Source organism: Meles meles, chromosome 17 (assembly GCF_922984935.1).
Source record: "Meles meles chromosome 17, mMelMel3.1 paternal haplotype, whole genome shotgun sequence".
NCBI classification, from domain to species: domain Eukaryota; kingdom Metazoa; phylum Chordata; class Mammalia; order Carnivora; family Mustelidae; genus Meles; species Meles meles.
Window position 1 is genome coordinate 58,856,968 of NC_060082.1, and position 15,683 is coordinate 58,872,650.

General features: G+C 49.2%; 1 protein-coding gene across 2 annotated transcripts in view; it reads right to left on the bottom strand.

Moving 5' to 3' along the window:
* KIF26B (kinesin family member 26B) overlaps positions 1-15,683 on the bottom strand; it is a 422,552-nt gene that overhangs the window by 119,572 nt on the left and 287,297 nt on the right. For both annotated transcript variants that reach the window (XM_045982184.1, XM_045982185.1), the window contains one exon: positions 7,961-8,144. In XM_045982184.1, the coding sequence (XP_045838140.1) occupies positions 7,961-8,144 (184 nt within the window). The remainder of the gene's footprint in view (positions 1-7,960; positions 8,145-15,683) is intronic.

Sequence of the window (15,683 nt, forward strand, 5' to 3'; positions counted from 1 at the left end):
GAGAACCAAACTCTAATAATAAGAGCTCAGCCGACTCAAGCAAAACCAGCAGAGCCGAGAAAGGAATATCTGTAATTAGGGAGTAGAAGGTCACACGAGTTTACTCCCCAGAAGAGCTGACAACTTAATTTACAAAGCTATCAGGCTAGCCCTCCAGATGAATTATTTTGTATTATTTATGCAGTATTATTTATGCATCCTTCCCCCTGCTCCTGCCCCCCTCCAGCACACCGAAATAGGGAGCTCACAAGTCACGTTTCCCATCTGTAGCATTTACGGATGGAGTCGTGGCTGGTGAGTGAGTAGCGGGATCCAGAATATTCCATCATTTATATATACCTGAAATGAACGTCTAAGGCTGGCCAGGTCTTTCCCGTTCTCTCCGATAAAGCTTCAGGATGAAGAATGATTGAACCAATAATGAGGAATTTGACAATCTACAGACTGTTTAAATAACCTGGACCTTGGTGGGCTGGAAGGCATGAAATTCTCCTCCACATAACCCGGCATCACTTCCTGAACGAGGGAGAGATACACCAGCCATTCCAAAGTGTTGAATAAATAAGAGCTATAGGAGTACCTTTGAAAAAAATGATTTTAATCAAATTTTTCTGTCTTGTGCTCATCTTGTAATCAGGATATCAGAAATCCTGGCTCCGTCTTTCCTGCAGTGTCACAGGGGTTCAACACGGCCAGACCTCGTTTCACTGTGTTTCACTTTACTGCCCTGCCCGGACATTGCATTTTTTTATGAATCGAGGGTCTGTGGCGCGTCTCCTGGCACCATTTTCCCAACAGCACCTGCTCACCGCCTCTCTGTGTGTCCCACTTCGGTAACTTGCCCGATATTTCCAACTTTTTCATTTATTTGTTATGGCGATCTGTGATCTTTGTTATTAGTAATTGGGGCGTCACACGCTGTGCTCATTTAGGACGATGAACTGATCAATAAATAACCTGTGGCTTCCAGCGGCTCCACGGACCAGCCATTCCCCATCTCTCTCCCTCTCCTCAGTCTCCCTATTCCCTGAGACGCAGCGATGCCGAAACTGAGCCGATTAATAACCCTATAATGGCCTCCGTGTTCAAGTGAAAGGAAGAGTCGCCTGTGTCTCACTTTAAATCAAAAGTTAGATGTGATTAAGTTGAGTGCGGAAGGCGTGTGGAAGCTGAGATAAGATGGAACCTAGGCCTCTAGCACCGAGCATGAGCCGAGCTGTGAAGGCAAAGGGAAAGTTCGTGAAGGAAACGACAAGGGCTACTCCAGTGAACACGTGAATGAGAAGAGAGCGAAACAGTCTTACAGCTCATATGGAGGACGTTTCGGGGGTCTGGACAGAAGAGCCATCAGCCACGACATTCCCTTAAGCCAAAGCCTAACCCAGAGCAAGGCCCTGACTGAACTCTGGGAAGGCTCAGAGAAGTGAGGGAGCCGCAGAAGAAAGTCTGAAGCTGGCAGAGGTTGGTTCACGAGGTTTCAGGCAAGAAGTCGTCTGGACAGAAGTGCAAGTTGAAGCAGCAGGTGCTGACGGAGAAGCCGCAGCAAGTTCTCCAGAAGATCCAGCTCAGAGAAGTCATGAAGGCGGCGGCCACACGCAACATCGGATTTCAATGTCGATGAAACAGCCTTGCCCTGGAAGATGCTATCTAGAACTTTCACAGCCAGAGAGAAGTCAATGCCTGGCTTCAAAGCTTCAAAGGGCAGGCTGACTCTCCTGTGAGGGGCTCGTGCAGCTGGCGATTTTAAGGGGAAGCCAGCGCTCAGGTGCCATTCCAGAAATCCCAGGACCCTTAAGAACGATGCTAAGTCTACTCTGCCTGAGCTCTGTGACCACAGCAACAAGGCCTGGACGACAGCACACTTGTTTACAACCTGACTTACTGACGATTTCAAGTCCACTGTTGGGATCAACTGCTCAGAAAAAAGATTCCTCTCAAAAGATTTCTGCCCGTTGATAATGGACCTGGGCACCCAAGAGCTCTGATGGAGCCGGACAATGAAATTAGGCTCGTTTTCATGACCACTAACACAACATCCATCTAAGCCCATGGATCATGAAGTAATTTGCACTTTCAAGTCTTAATATTGAAGAACTACATTTCATTTGGTTACAGCTGCCACAGAGCATGATTCCTCTGATGGATCTGTGCAAAGTAAATCAAAACCCTTCTGGAAAGGATTCATCTTTCTATTTCATCTACTCTAGATGCCATTAAGAACATCTGGGATTCATGGGAAGTTGTCAAAATATCAACATTCACAGGGGTTTGGAGGACGTTGACCGCAGCCCTCAGGGAGGACTCTGAGGGGTTCAAGACTTCAGGGGAGGAAGTCACGGCAGACGGGGAGGAAAGAGCAGGAGAACGAGAATCAGGAGCGGAGCCCGAGGACGGGATGGACTGGCTGCAGCCTCATGACGGAACCTGAACGGATGAAGTTGCTTCTCATGGAGGCGTGAGGAAAGTGGTTTCTTAGATGGAATGTACTTCTGCTAAAGACTCTGTGAAGATCGTTGAAACAACAACAAAGGTTCGGAATATCCCATAAACTAGGTTGATAAGACAGCGGCAGGTTTTGAGAGGACTGACTCCGGATTCATGGGAAGTCGTCAAAATATCAACATTCACAGGGGTTTGGAGGACGTTGACCGCAGCCCTCAGGGAGGACTCTGAGGGGTTCAAGACTTCAGGGGAGGAAGTCACGGCAGACGGGGAGGAAAGAGCAGGAGAACGAGAATCAGGAGCGGAGCCCGAGGACGGGATGGACTGGCTGCAGCCTCATGACGGAACCTGAACGGATTAAGTTGCTTCTCATGGAGGCGTGAGGAAAGTGGTTTCTTAGATGGAATGTACTTCTGCTAAAGACTCTGTGAAGATCGTTGAAACAACAACAAAGGTTCGGAATATCCCATAAACTAGGTTGATAAGACAGCGGCAGGTTTTGAGAGGACTGACTCCAATTCTGGAAGAATTTCTCCCATGGGTCCAATGCTGTCAAGCAGCATCACATGCTACAGAGAAATCCCTCATGAAAGGAAGCGTCCGTCGACGAGGCAAACTTCACTGTTGTCTTATTTTATGAAATCGCCACGGCCACCCCCAACCTTCAGCGTCCACCACCCCGACCAGTCAGCAGCCACCAATGTGGAGGCGAGACCCTCCAGCAGCAAAAAGATTACGACTCCCTGAAAGCTCAGATGGGTAGCATTTTTTAGCAATAAAGTACTTTTCATTAAGGATGTACACTGCTTTTTTTAGACATAACACTACTACACACCTGATAGATCACAGTATCGTATAAACATAACTTTTACATGCGCTGGGAAACCAAAAAATTCATTTGGCCAACTTCACTGTGATCTTTGCTTTTACTGTAATGGTCTGGGACCAAACGACATCTCTGAGGTGTGCCTCTAATCGGATGGCTGTGACCATAAAAAGGCTTATAAATCTGTAGAAGATATACTCTGCACTAAGAAGCTCACATGGTTTTTTTAATCATTTGTTTCTACGCTAGGAGCTTCCACATCAAACAAGAGACAGTTTAGAACGAAACTTAATGTAGACAATGTAGGAGCTGGTGATGATACCAGACTAGTGTGTGTGTGTGTGTGTGTGTGTGTGTGTGTGTGTGTGTGAGAGAGAGAGAGAGAGAGAGAGAGAGAGAAAATTCAGAGCCCATACCTTTCAATGCAGGTCAAAATATGTTGCTACTATGTTTGACAAATAGTGATGAACACAATACAGATGGGTTAAAATCAAGGGCGGAGAAGAGCAAACAAACAGTCCCAGCCTCCGCAGCACAGGAGGCGTAATCCAGCCAGACAAGCCAGTCTGTTTCTAAATCACAGCTCCGAGGACCCCACCAAGTGGCCTGCCTCTGGGCCGCACGCCTGAAGAGGAGACATCTCGGGGACGCCCGGGAGAAATGCAGAGATCGGTGCGGGTCGATGGTGAGGGGGACGGATCCCCGGGAGCAGGGAACAGCATGGCTGGCGCGGGAGCGCGGCTGAGGCCACAAACCAGGCAAACGTTGTCACAGGAGCCTCGAGTTCATGGAGATCAGGACGCCCCTCCCCCCTTCCTTTACAAGGATGTGCCCAGAGCAGCCAACCAGCTCCGCTGTCCTGTGCCCTGCTGGGACTCAGGAGCTCTCCAGATAATCACTGAGTGACTGAAGAATGACAAGCCCTCCCCAACCTGTCCCAGCTTAATTTTCCATCATGGCTCTTCATGATCACGCCATCCATTTGTGGGGTCTTTCCATAGTCTGTAGGATCTGTTCTCTTGCTGCTAACACTCACCTGTTAGAGTTTTCTTATATTCCCAAAACACGACTGGGGGCTGACGGGCTGAGCGCTTCTCATGGCGTGCTTTGGAGGCATTCCCAGAAGTTCTAAAGGAAAAAGAAGGCTCCTCTGCGCCCTCGTGCTTCATGGATTTCCCTCCGGGTATTCTCCTGACAAGAGGAGAATTAGCCCATGTATGGGGGGACGTGACTGTCACCATTACCAGTCCCGTCTTCACAAGTGCCGCACACGGGAGGCGTGGCGGCAGAGTCTCGCACTCGGGGAGTTAAACAGATACCGTGATTTGCTCTAGAAGCTTGCAATCCAAGACAAGAGCTCTGACACTAAGCTGTGACAACTAACAAATGAATCTGAATCAGGGATGTTAATTAATTGTGCGAATAAATTTCACGAGGAGCGTTTACTGACTTAGGAGCAGGAGCCATTTTCAAACAGATTAGAGGTATTATTTACATATAAGCCAAACCAATGAAATACAAACGGGGACTAAGCTGCTCTGGTCCACTAATCATTTTTATCTATTCATTAAGAATGTCTCTACAAGACCACTTAGTACAGTTTTGTTTATATAACTTGGAAGTAATTCCAACTTTTCCTTACATCAGATTGTCCTTCATTCTGGTCCAAATTGGTGCGATTTCATTTTTTTTAAAGAGATTTTTTAAAGAGATTGAGCGTGTGCACGAGCAGACGTGCGTGAGCAGGGAGGGAAGGGCAGAGGGAGAAAGAGAATCTTAAGCAGGTTCCATGCCCAACGCGGAATCCAATGCACAACCCAAAGCAGGGCTCCATCTCTCCACCCTGAGATTATGACTTGAGCTGAAATGAGGAGTTGGATGCTTAACTGACGGAGCCGCCCTACTGGTGAGATTCTCACCCTACTGCGGAGATTCCTAAGACCGACTGGAATAATGCACGAGGTTCTAAGTGCTGTGAGGACTGGCGTTCTGCCTTGTGTGTTGGCGACTGCAAGCCTAGTGCCCAGCACTGTGCCCGACACATAACAGGTGCCCGTGGAATAACGGCAGTGTGCCCGGGAGAGCCCCAGATGCTGATGAGGTTGGGGTGTTTCCCGTGTTTGCTGCACTTCAGCTTCAAGTGCACTGAAGTTACTCGCAGTCTTCCATCGCCATGGCGTCCCAAGAGCTCCGGCCTCAAGCGGTGCTCAGTGGCCGCAGGGACGCTGGGTGGATGGACCGTCTGGGGAGCTGCTGGCACCGGCAGGGGGCGCGACGGAGCGCCTCTGACCTCACTGTGCGTCTGCTCTCCCCGGCTCCCCCTGCCCTTTCTGTCCCAGCCTCCTTTGCTACCACCGCGACCCCCACACCTTCTTGTCTCCACCCCCAAATTGGAAAGCTCAGGTATATCTCATGGCAGCCCAGTGAGACCTAGAAAATAAAACGGCTTAATGCTCCTGACTCAGGGGGCACCAGACGGCCTCTTACCGTCTGGGGGCCTCAATTATTTTGTTCATGAAAGGAGAGGGTTTGATCTAAATAAACCCATCAGCCCCTCCCGCACCAGTGAAAACCTCCGGGTCTCCCGAGGAAGTCCTGGGGCGGCTGAGGCACAAGAGGGCGGGGCTGAGCTGGGCTTGCTTCTGGCACTTCCATCAGGCCTCCCTGCTTCCAGCCTCCAGATTCCTACAGGGCACCCGCACCCACACCCGCTGGGCTCCGTAGTCAAATCCACCCTATTTCTTAGAGCTGTTGATACGCAAGTTCTGCAACCAAGCTCTATTGATGGGAGTGAGTCCCTCTGTGTGGGGAAGGACTGCAGCTCCTTATGGTGAAGCAGCAGGGGGTGGGAAAACAGGGGTGCGGGAAACGAGCGCCTGCTCAAGGTCAGGCGGCTGGGTGCCCCCACGGCAGGTCCAGGCTCCCCAGCACTGTCACCTGCTGGGACGCCCAGTCTGATGGCCCTGTCCGTGACACACCACCTCAAACACTCAGGACCTCCTGCCATTCCTGGTCAGAGAACCGCCCCCGTCTCCCCTTCCTCTCGCACTTGAAGAATCATATGGGCTCGCAAACGTGTGAGACAGAGGGTCTCTTCCATTAAAAAAAATAAGTGTATTTGCAAGCTTTCATTTACTAACATAATAATCTTAATTGTGGTTGTCCCTGGTCTCAGATCTACTTATCTTATTTATAATCCTGCTTACGTGTGTAGAGTACTGTCTAGTCCGCTTCCAGCTGAGCGGTGCCCTCCAAACTATTCTGATGCAAGTGCTGGGTCATCTTCTTGGTTGGTGACACTCTGTTGGTTCAGTCCCTTGGTGACCTGGTCCCCTTGTCCCAGAAGGAGCCAACAGTGCTAAGTCCGTTTTGCCCAGGGCAGTTCAGCTCCGGCATTAAAGTTCCAAACTCCTTAGCAAGACAAAAGCCCACATCCACTTAAATGGCTCAGATGGTAAACTTACCTTACAGGTACTTAGCACAATTCCAAAGAAAAGGAAAGATTCGAACACCCTGTGCTTACTTGCCTCCGCCCTCCCCAGAAGGAGGCTTGTCAACCACCCAGAATTGCTCCATTGAGGGTGTCCCTGCTCTCCCTCAGTGGCTCGCCATGAGCCCTTCCCTCGAGAGGGATCCTGATTCGTAAGGCTTTCAGCATCTCTGTCCTGGCTGGTGAGACTAGGACAACCCTGCGGCTTTATTCCCTACTTTGCTTCGGCCTGGGAAAACCATCAGCTGACAGCTGTCTTCCCTGCCCCATACCATGGAACATTCCAGAACTCCAGTGGAGTAAGCATTGCTCTATTCAACACCATCTTGAAGTTTAAATGCCATTGGGAAGAGTAACATAGCAAGTGAACACTTTCCCAACAGGGCGGTGAAATTGGGGCGCTGGGGGTGGCGGGGAGAGCTTGGGAGAAGGCAGAGAGACAGGGAGGAAGAAGAAGGGGCCCAGGGAAGGGGCAGAGGGCCCCAAACTCCAGAAGGACTCCGAGTTAGGGGAAGACCATGAACCTGACCAGTGGAGTCTGGGGGTCAAGGGGAAAGGGCCACAGTAAGCGCTGGGTCCTCATCATGCTCAGCCAGACCAGCGACCTTCCAGAAAGAAGGGCAGGCGAATGACTTGAGGTAGGTGAGGCACCGGCAAGGATGTGCCCCATCCTACATGCGACGGAAAGGAGAAAAGATACAACAGCCACCTTTCCGGAGCTAACTATCTTTAGAAGTCTCAGCTGATTTCCCAGCTGGAGAGCAAAAGCGACAGTGACATCACCCAGACACCAAGTCAGCACAGAGCATTTGGGGATGACGTCAGAAAACAAAGTGACCCCAAACCCAGCTGAGCCCCATCTCCTAACAGCCTTGGCCGGTGGGCGGGCCTCCTTGCCGAGGATTTGTGTTTTCCCTGGGCTCCTGCCTCTGCCTGCGGTCTTTTTGTCTCTTCTTCAAACGGTTACAGTCGTGTCAAACACCACCCAGCTGCTTTTTTCCTGCCGAGCCCGATCCGACCCCCAATAACTGGAATGTCTTCATTGGCAACACAGTGCACGTAACCAAAGCAAAGTTTATGGTCCTCCCAAGTGAATTTAAGTCCGTCTCCTGTTCTCCCCATCACCCTTCGGTGTCAGCCACCCAACCGGGCTCTGCGCCCTTATTCCCCTCGCGTGGTGACCCCGCTCGCCCAGTGCCTACCTTGCCCAGGCCTGGCGTGTCCTTCACCTTGTTGACGGCCCGCAGCAGGCAGGGTGGAGCCGGGGGAGGGCAGGTCTGCAGAATGCCGCTGAAGCTGGTGGCAAAGAGAGGGGGCTCGGCCACAGACGAGGGGGAAGGTCGATGTTTCTTCTTTTTAGAAGACAGGTTTAGCTTCTGGGCCGCTCTGGAAGGAAAGAATGCAGAAAAGGAACAATGAGGGGCAAGTACGATGCAATGTCCAATCAGATATGCCAGGCTTACTCTCTATCCTCTTGCTCTTAAAGAAACCCTGGTTCTTCCTGAGGCTTGATAGTTCCCTGTTCGCCCTCCGAGGGCCCGGCAGTGGCCCCTCACGACTGCCCAGCGAACCTAATGAGCCACCGAATCCCTTATATACAGGGAGGGAAAAAAAGCCATACAATTGCACTGCAATCTGCAACCGCGATTTCTAAAGGTTGGTTTGCGATCCACACTCAGCCATAAACGTGGATGGAGCTGGTCCGTCTTTGGGGGAACAACAGCGCCTACGAGGCTAATGATCCCACAGCTTTTCTGGTATGAGCTACAGTGTGAGAGGCCTTACGGGTTATTTAGAAATTTGAACACCTTGTAAAATCCCAACCACCCTGGTAAAGGACCACGTGGCAACCCGTCAAGGCTCACTCTGTGTGTGGTTGTGGAAGAAAAACACATGGCCCAGTGCCACAGGGAAACATAAATCAACCTGGTTTTGGAAACATAACACCAAACAGAACACAGTCCAGCCCGGAAGTACAGGGCTGAGACTATGGGCTGCTTGTGTGGAAAACGGGGATTTGTGCGGGGGATGGGGTGTCTTTTGATACAAAATGCAATTCATGGGGGGGGCCTTGGGGACTCAGTCTGTGAAGCGTCTGCCTTCGGCTCAAGTCATGATCTCAGGGTTCTGGGATCGAGCCCCGCATCGGGCTCTCTGCTCAGCGAGGAGCCTGCTTCTCCCCCTCCCTCTGCCCCTCTGCCCCTGCTTGTGCTCTGTCTCAAATAAACAGATAACACCTTTAAGAAAAAATGCAATTCAAGGGCAAGCGCCAGGGGTGAAGGTCAGAGCCAACAAAGGTGGCCTAGAGAGGGCAGATGGGGAAAGGCGGGAGAGAGGTTGCCAGCGTCGTTTATAATGCTGGGAGTTTACATCGTCTCTCCTACAACACAAACGTTCTGCGACACTTCGACCATATTCTTGTTATAGTGAGCGGGGGTGGGGGGTGGGGGGAAATCAAAGCAGGTGGCCATGAGGCCACGTTATTGCAGCAACTCTGATATACTCACTTCTGAGTATATCAGATTCATTTCAGGCTTCATTCATTCCTAGCACCCATGCCCATGCACCCATGGCCCAGCACCCATGCATCAGATTCATTTCAGGCTTCATTCATTCCTAGCACCCATGCCCACCCACACCCCACTCGGCGTGGAGGAGAGCGAGGGTCCTGGAAGTCAAATCACATGCAGGGCCCTCCCAAGAACATCACCCCAGGGTTCCCTCCTCTCTCTCCCTCCTGCAAGGCCAGATTTTCACTCTGGAGGATACTGGATCATTCCCAACAGCCTACAAGCATGCTGTTGTTTCTCCTGTCTTAAAGGAAAAACACACAACCTCTTCTTGGTTCTTCTTCCGTGGTCGGCTCCCGTTCTGTTTCCTTGCTCATCTTTGCCCAAAACTCAGGGCAAGAGCTGTCTATCCTTGTTTTCTCTGGTTCCTCTCTTCCCCCTACCTCTGAGCACATTCCACGGGGGAGGGGGGGTCCAACCCCCGGCTGCTCTGGAAGGGCTCTGGTCCCGGCTGCTGCTGGCTTGCGCCATAGCTCAGTGGTGTGGTTCTCAGTCCCCTCTCTCCTGACCCATCAAAGCAGTGATTATATCCTTCGCTTTTGTGTACTTTCTTCTGGAGGCTTCCAGGACATTGCTGGCCAAGACTTTCTGGTGTTCTTGGCTGGTTTCTTCTCTTTCCCCTCACCACTCAGAGGCGGGATGCCTCAGGGCTCAGTCCTTGGTCCTCTCCACGTCTACCTTCTGTCTCTGGCTGTTATCTCCCAGAAACACCATTTAAATAACATCGCAATGCCTGGGACCCCTAAATTTTTATTTCCAGCTTAGACCTCTCTCTGGAAATCTGTATTTAGTTATCCAACTACCCCCCCCCCCACAATTGTATTTGGATATTTAATCAAGGTCTCGGACTTAGACACTAAATTCTTGATCTTTTCCTGAAAAACCGTGTTTCCTTGGCCTTCCCTTTTCCAGAAAATGACAGTTCCGTCCATGCAATGGCCCCGGCATGTCTGACTCCTTCCTCTCACACCATGCAGCCGATCCATCAGGAAACTATCCAGGCTATAACTCCAGAATGCATCCGCGATCCGCCGCCTGTCGCCACTGCCTTGACTGCCACTGTCTCTGTCTGACCACTAACCCCTCTTGCCTGGGTTTCTAGAAGAGTCTCCTAACTCATCCTTCCTCAGCCTGCAACCCCACTGCCCAGGCTGTTTTCCACATGGTTGTCAGAGTGGTTCATTTAAAACACAACTGCGCAGAAAACCCAACTCCTCTATTTCGCTTCTCATCTCATAGAAAAGCTGAAGTAATTCAGTGGACTGGAAGGCCTCCCATGTATCCTCCCTCCTACCTCAGACCACCCTTCCTACTATTCTTGGTCTTTAGCTGCTCTCATCGAGCCATACTAGCCTCCAAATACTCCTGGTTCACTCCTGCTGCAGGGCCTTTGCACAGGCTCCTGCCGTAGCCTGGAACGCTCTGGCCCAGGTAGAGGTAGGCACGTGGCTCACTCCCCGACCTCCTTCAAATCTTTCTTCACGTGATACCACGTCACGCCCACCACGTCAGACTGTACTTTTCAAAGATGGCTGCCCCCACACGTTTCCCATTCCACGTGCTCTTCCTAGGACGTGACATTGATGTGTCTCCATCGACAGGCATGGTCTACTTTCCTTCTCTTCAAACGCCATTGGAACTTCGAAATTGCCTTGACCAACAAAATGTGGTGGGAATGATGTTGCATGACCTCTGAGGTTGGGTCATAACAAAAAATATGGCTTCTACCAGCTCTGTCTTTGAACCTGGCCTCTGCCTTGTGAGGAAGCCTGTGTCACGTGGAAAAGGCCACGCAAGAAGAGCGGAGGCATCCGGTCGACAGCCAGCATCAACCCCTGGACATCTGAGTACATGAGCCTTCAGATGATAGCAGTGGCCATACTTCAAGTCTTCTGGCTGAGGCCCAAGGCACTGTGAGCCTAGATAAGCCACTCCACTATAACTTGTCCCAAATTTCTGAACTCCAGAGACCATGAGAGATGATAAGTGATCATTGTTGACTTAAACCACGAAGTTTGGGGGTAACTGGCTACACAGCCATAGTAAATGAACGGGCAGCACCAGCCCCCAATCTCCTCGTTCCTCTTACCCTGCCGGCCCCACCCACCCATGCCCTGCGAGGCACTTCCTGTCTTCTAATACAGCAGGTGACTTACTTAGTCATCATTTGTGTTGTTCATTGTCCATTTCCTCTCTAGAATGTAAATCCCAGTGGGGCCAAAGGAGCACAAGCATATGCTGAATGAGTGAGTGAAGACTGAAGGATCTGGGGCTATTTAGCCTGGAGAATAGAAACCAGGAGAAAAGAGAAGGAAAAGTCTTCTAAAAAACTATATTCAAAAAAAAAAGAAAAAAATGAATAGAGGCGCCTGGGTGGCTCAGTTGGTCGAGCATCCATGTCTTGATTTCAGATCAGATCATGATCCCTGGGTTGTGGGACCGAGCCCCGCATTGGACTCCATGATCAGCGCGGAGTCTGCTTGTCCCTCAGCCTCTATCCTCTCTCGAGCACCTGCGTTCTTGCTCTTTTTCTCAAATAAAAAAAATCTTTTAAAAAGTGAGTAAATGACATGTAGCAGGAAGAATTTTTCAAGCGAGAATGCCAGGTAATTTCACAAGCCATTTTGTTCGGTCTCAGAAAACCTGCCGAGGAAGACAATGATCCTCCCATTTCACAAAGAAACAGGGCTTTCAAGAGTGAAGTCCGGAGTCCTTTAGCATCTGACCTGAATTTGAACATCCAGCTTCTTCAGAGACTGGGTAGATAACGGGCAAATCACTTCAATCCCGACTGTTTATAACGTCTGTGAAGGGTGTGCATAGCACCTGGCGTTCGGCTGGCGTGAGAAAATACGACCATCATCACCGTCATCAGCACGGTGATCAAACTCAGTTTCTGTGTAGTCAGATCAAACAAAAATGGTACCTACCTTTGTAGACTTTCTAGGAAAATGAAATAAGACTGTGTGTTGGGGTTCAGTACAAAGGAAATTCTTAATAGATGGCATTTTGTAGGATTGTAGGAAGTCAAGAGGAGACTAAAGGTAGGTCTACCTGCCCCATGTTGTACAACACCGTCTCCCTAGGGAGCAAGACAGGCAGGTGGGACAGAAAGACACACTTGGGTTTACAAGTCTAAGGCTTATCTTTCTAGAAACTAGAGTAACCCATTAGTCATGGGTCTGCTTCATGAAATAGTGAGCTGTCACCAGAAATGCCCAAGAAGGAGCTAGAAAACCACTTCCGGGGAATATCAGGGGGAACGAGGCATGCGTTGGGAGAAACAGATGATTTCCAAAATCTCTTCCAAGGCAGAGTTTCTGAAATGATTCCTGGAATTTCTGAATTCCATTTAGGGAAGCCTCTGTTGGCTTCAATGCAGAAAAATAGTAATGGGAGGAATTATTTTGAGAATACGGTTAAAAATTACTTTCTTTCTAAAACATGTATATGAAATAAGTGTACTAAAGAGAATTCCAGAACTGGAAAAATTAACAAGAGCCATGTTTTACAGTTTTATGTTCTATGAGAACATTTTACGTTACTTTCGACAGCATTAGAGCCAGCTGTTCGATCTGATTGGTCCCGTACGTTCCAGCATACAGCATACAGCATACATATGTTCCGAAGTCAGCAGCTTCTGCTTTTATTATACAGCACTTCAGTGACAGGCAGAGAGGGGAAGGTGAGGGTCCAGGAATCACTCATGAGTACTTGTATTACTTGGTGACATAAAGGAGACAGAGTCATGAAAGAATTCAACAGGTAAAGACATTTTGGCTAGATCTGTATTTTGTGTAATTAATGCCTTCTAATAAGCTCTTTCTTCACAGGGAGAAAAACAACTTAGCAGGTCGTCTTAGAAGATTTCAAACAACCAAAAAACCCTAAAACACTACTATAAGCTATATTTACTTGTCTCATCCTTTTTTTTAAAAGATTTTATCATTATTATTATTATTATTATTATTTTTGACAGAGAGAGACACAGCAAAAGAGGGAACAGAAGCAGGGGGAGTGGGAGAGGGAGAAGCAGACTCCCCGCTGAGCAGGGAGCCCAATGTGGGGCTCGATCCCAAGACTCTGGGATCATGACCTGAGCTGAAGGCAGACGCTTAACTGAGCCACCCAGGCACCCCTACTTATCTCATTCTTATCATGGATACTATCATAGGTTACTTCAAGCTATGCATCCCAGCACACGTCTCTAAATATCCATAAACTTCATTTACGTCTCTGTGCCTTATTTCAAGAAAACAGATCGTCTCTCTAACAGGATGAAATTCATAGTTACTGAATGCGTATAAGGAAATTGGTGCCACGCTAAGCCTGACGAGGCTGGGAATTTGGCAAGAATTTAAACTGGTGAGCTCAGTTTTTCCCTCTGGGTTCTGTCCCTTCCTCTCCCCAGCCTTGTCATCTCACCCAGGAGACAGCTATCCTAACATATTGTGGGATGCTCTCTGATTCTAGGAATCAGTTTGGAATTGAGATAACCTTCACATGGGATGCTCACTTATTCTCATTTGCCAGATCTACCCAGATCTTTAAAAAAAAAAAAAAAGAGAGAGAGAGAGGTAAATAGTTACCTGGTAAATGTAATTGGTTTAGTTGGGGGAGAAATCTTAGGTCTCAGTTACATAGATCAGAGGGGGACTTTATGAGGATTCTTTTTTTTTTTGCATTTGTGTGACAGACCATTTGACCTGGAATTTTCAGAATTGTGGGTGCTTAAACGGAAAGCACCTCGTGACAAGTGTATCTCATGAGAAGTAAATCGGGATCTGCCACCCTTAACATGTAGAGATTACTAAAATGCTGACTTAGCAATACCTGAAGAATTATTAATAGCTTCATGAGGAATAGAACTTTCTTTAGGGAACGGGCAGGAGTATCAGGCAGCATAGTCATTTTTTTAAAGATTCACTATCCTTTTTAGAATTTAACATACCGTGTTTTGCTGACCACGTTCTAAAAGCATTTCCTTTTTTTTTTTTTTTAAGTAGGCTCCATTCCTAGCGCGAAGCCCAGTGTGGGGCTCGAACTCATGACCCTGAGATCAAGACCTGAGTGGAGATCAAGAGCTGCACGCTTCACCGACTGAGCCGCTCAGGCGCCCCAAGAGAGCATTTCTTCTTATCCCGGGGGGTGTCCACGTGGGGGACGCTCAGATAGGTGGGTAAATGGTTTATACAAATTAAGAGGCCATTCAAGCTCTACTAAATTGGGGGGGAGGTGAGGGAGGCCCTCCACACTGCCCCATCTGCTGCACGGAAAGGGTCCTGACCCAGGAGGGGACGACAGGGATCGGACGTCCACCGTCAGCTTGCAGACGACACTCCACTTTCATCTAACGTGACAGCGGCCAGGGCTGCCCTGGGCAGCGAGGGCTTCTGTGCCACTAGAAAATATTCCAATGCTCAGAGGATTAAGACGGCCTGATAATGAGCAATGACATGACAGATCACAGCAGCTCCTCAGAAATCTGCGGGGTCGGAGACACGGAGGGTCGAAGAAAATAAAGCCGATTAGAAATAGAGCAGATACATGACAAGAACCAGTGGTCTGAGGCAAAGCTTCTGGAAACAAGTAGGATGTCCACTTGTGCGAAAAAAAAAAAAAAAAAAAAAAAAAAAAACAGAAACAACAGCAACAAAACACCAGTCACACATCGTTTGGAAACCACACCGGCTGGAAAGCACTGGGGCCCGGCCTCGAAGCGTGATGCTTGGGTCGGAGACTCCCCAGCAGGGAAGAAGGGCATTCTCCTTCACCTTTCCAGGCTGTAATTGGCTGTCACCGAGGTCATTTCCATGTCCTCTGAGGCTGAAAAGCACACGGGGCTTGGGGTTTTCCTGATTTTTATGTAAATGATCCATTTCATTAGTGCGGGAAGATAATTCAGGACATGACTTCAAATAAAATGTTTACCATCAGGAGCAAAACAACAGTTGACCATTAACCTGGCACCACGTTGCGCGAAACAGTGCAGCCCATTGCCATCAGAGTTGGAAATGAATTGACGTCTAGAGTTTAATGCATAGCGCTCACCCACAGTGATCATTTCTATGAATTCACCCGTTTTCTTCTCTTAAAAATCTGCCCATTCTTCAAGGTCTCCTGTAAGTTGCGTCATCGACTCCTTCAGCCTTCGGGGGCCTCACCTGTGTCCTTGAAGTCTTACAGCCATTGGTCTTAAGAGAATCTGTCTTAGGTTCCAACCCCTAATGAGATGCTGCTCTGCGGTGGGGGCTTGTGCTTCTCTGTCAGTGTTTCTAGCGCTGCCTCCAGCTCCCTGAAGGTCAATACCGCGCGCGTCCTTTCTTCTGCACCTGCCGCCCGCCGCAAAGCTTTG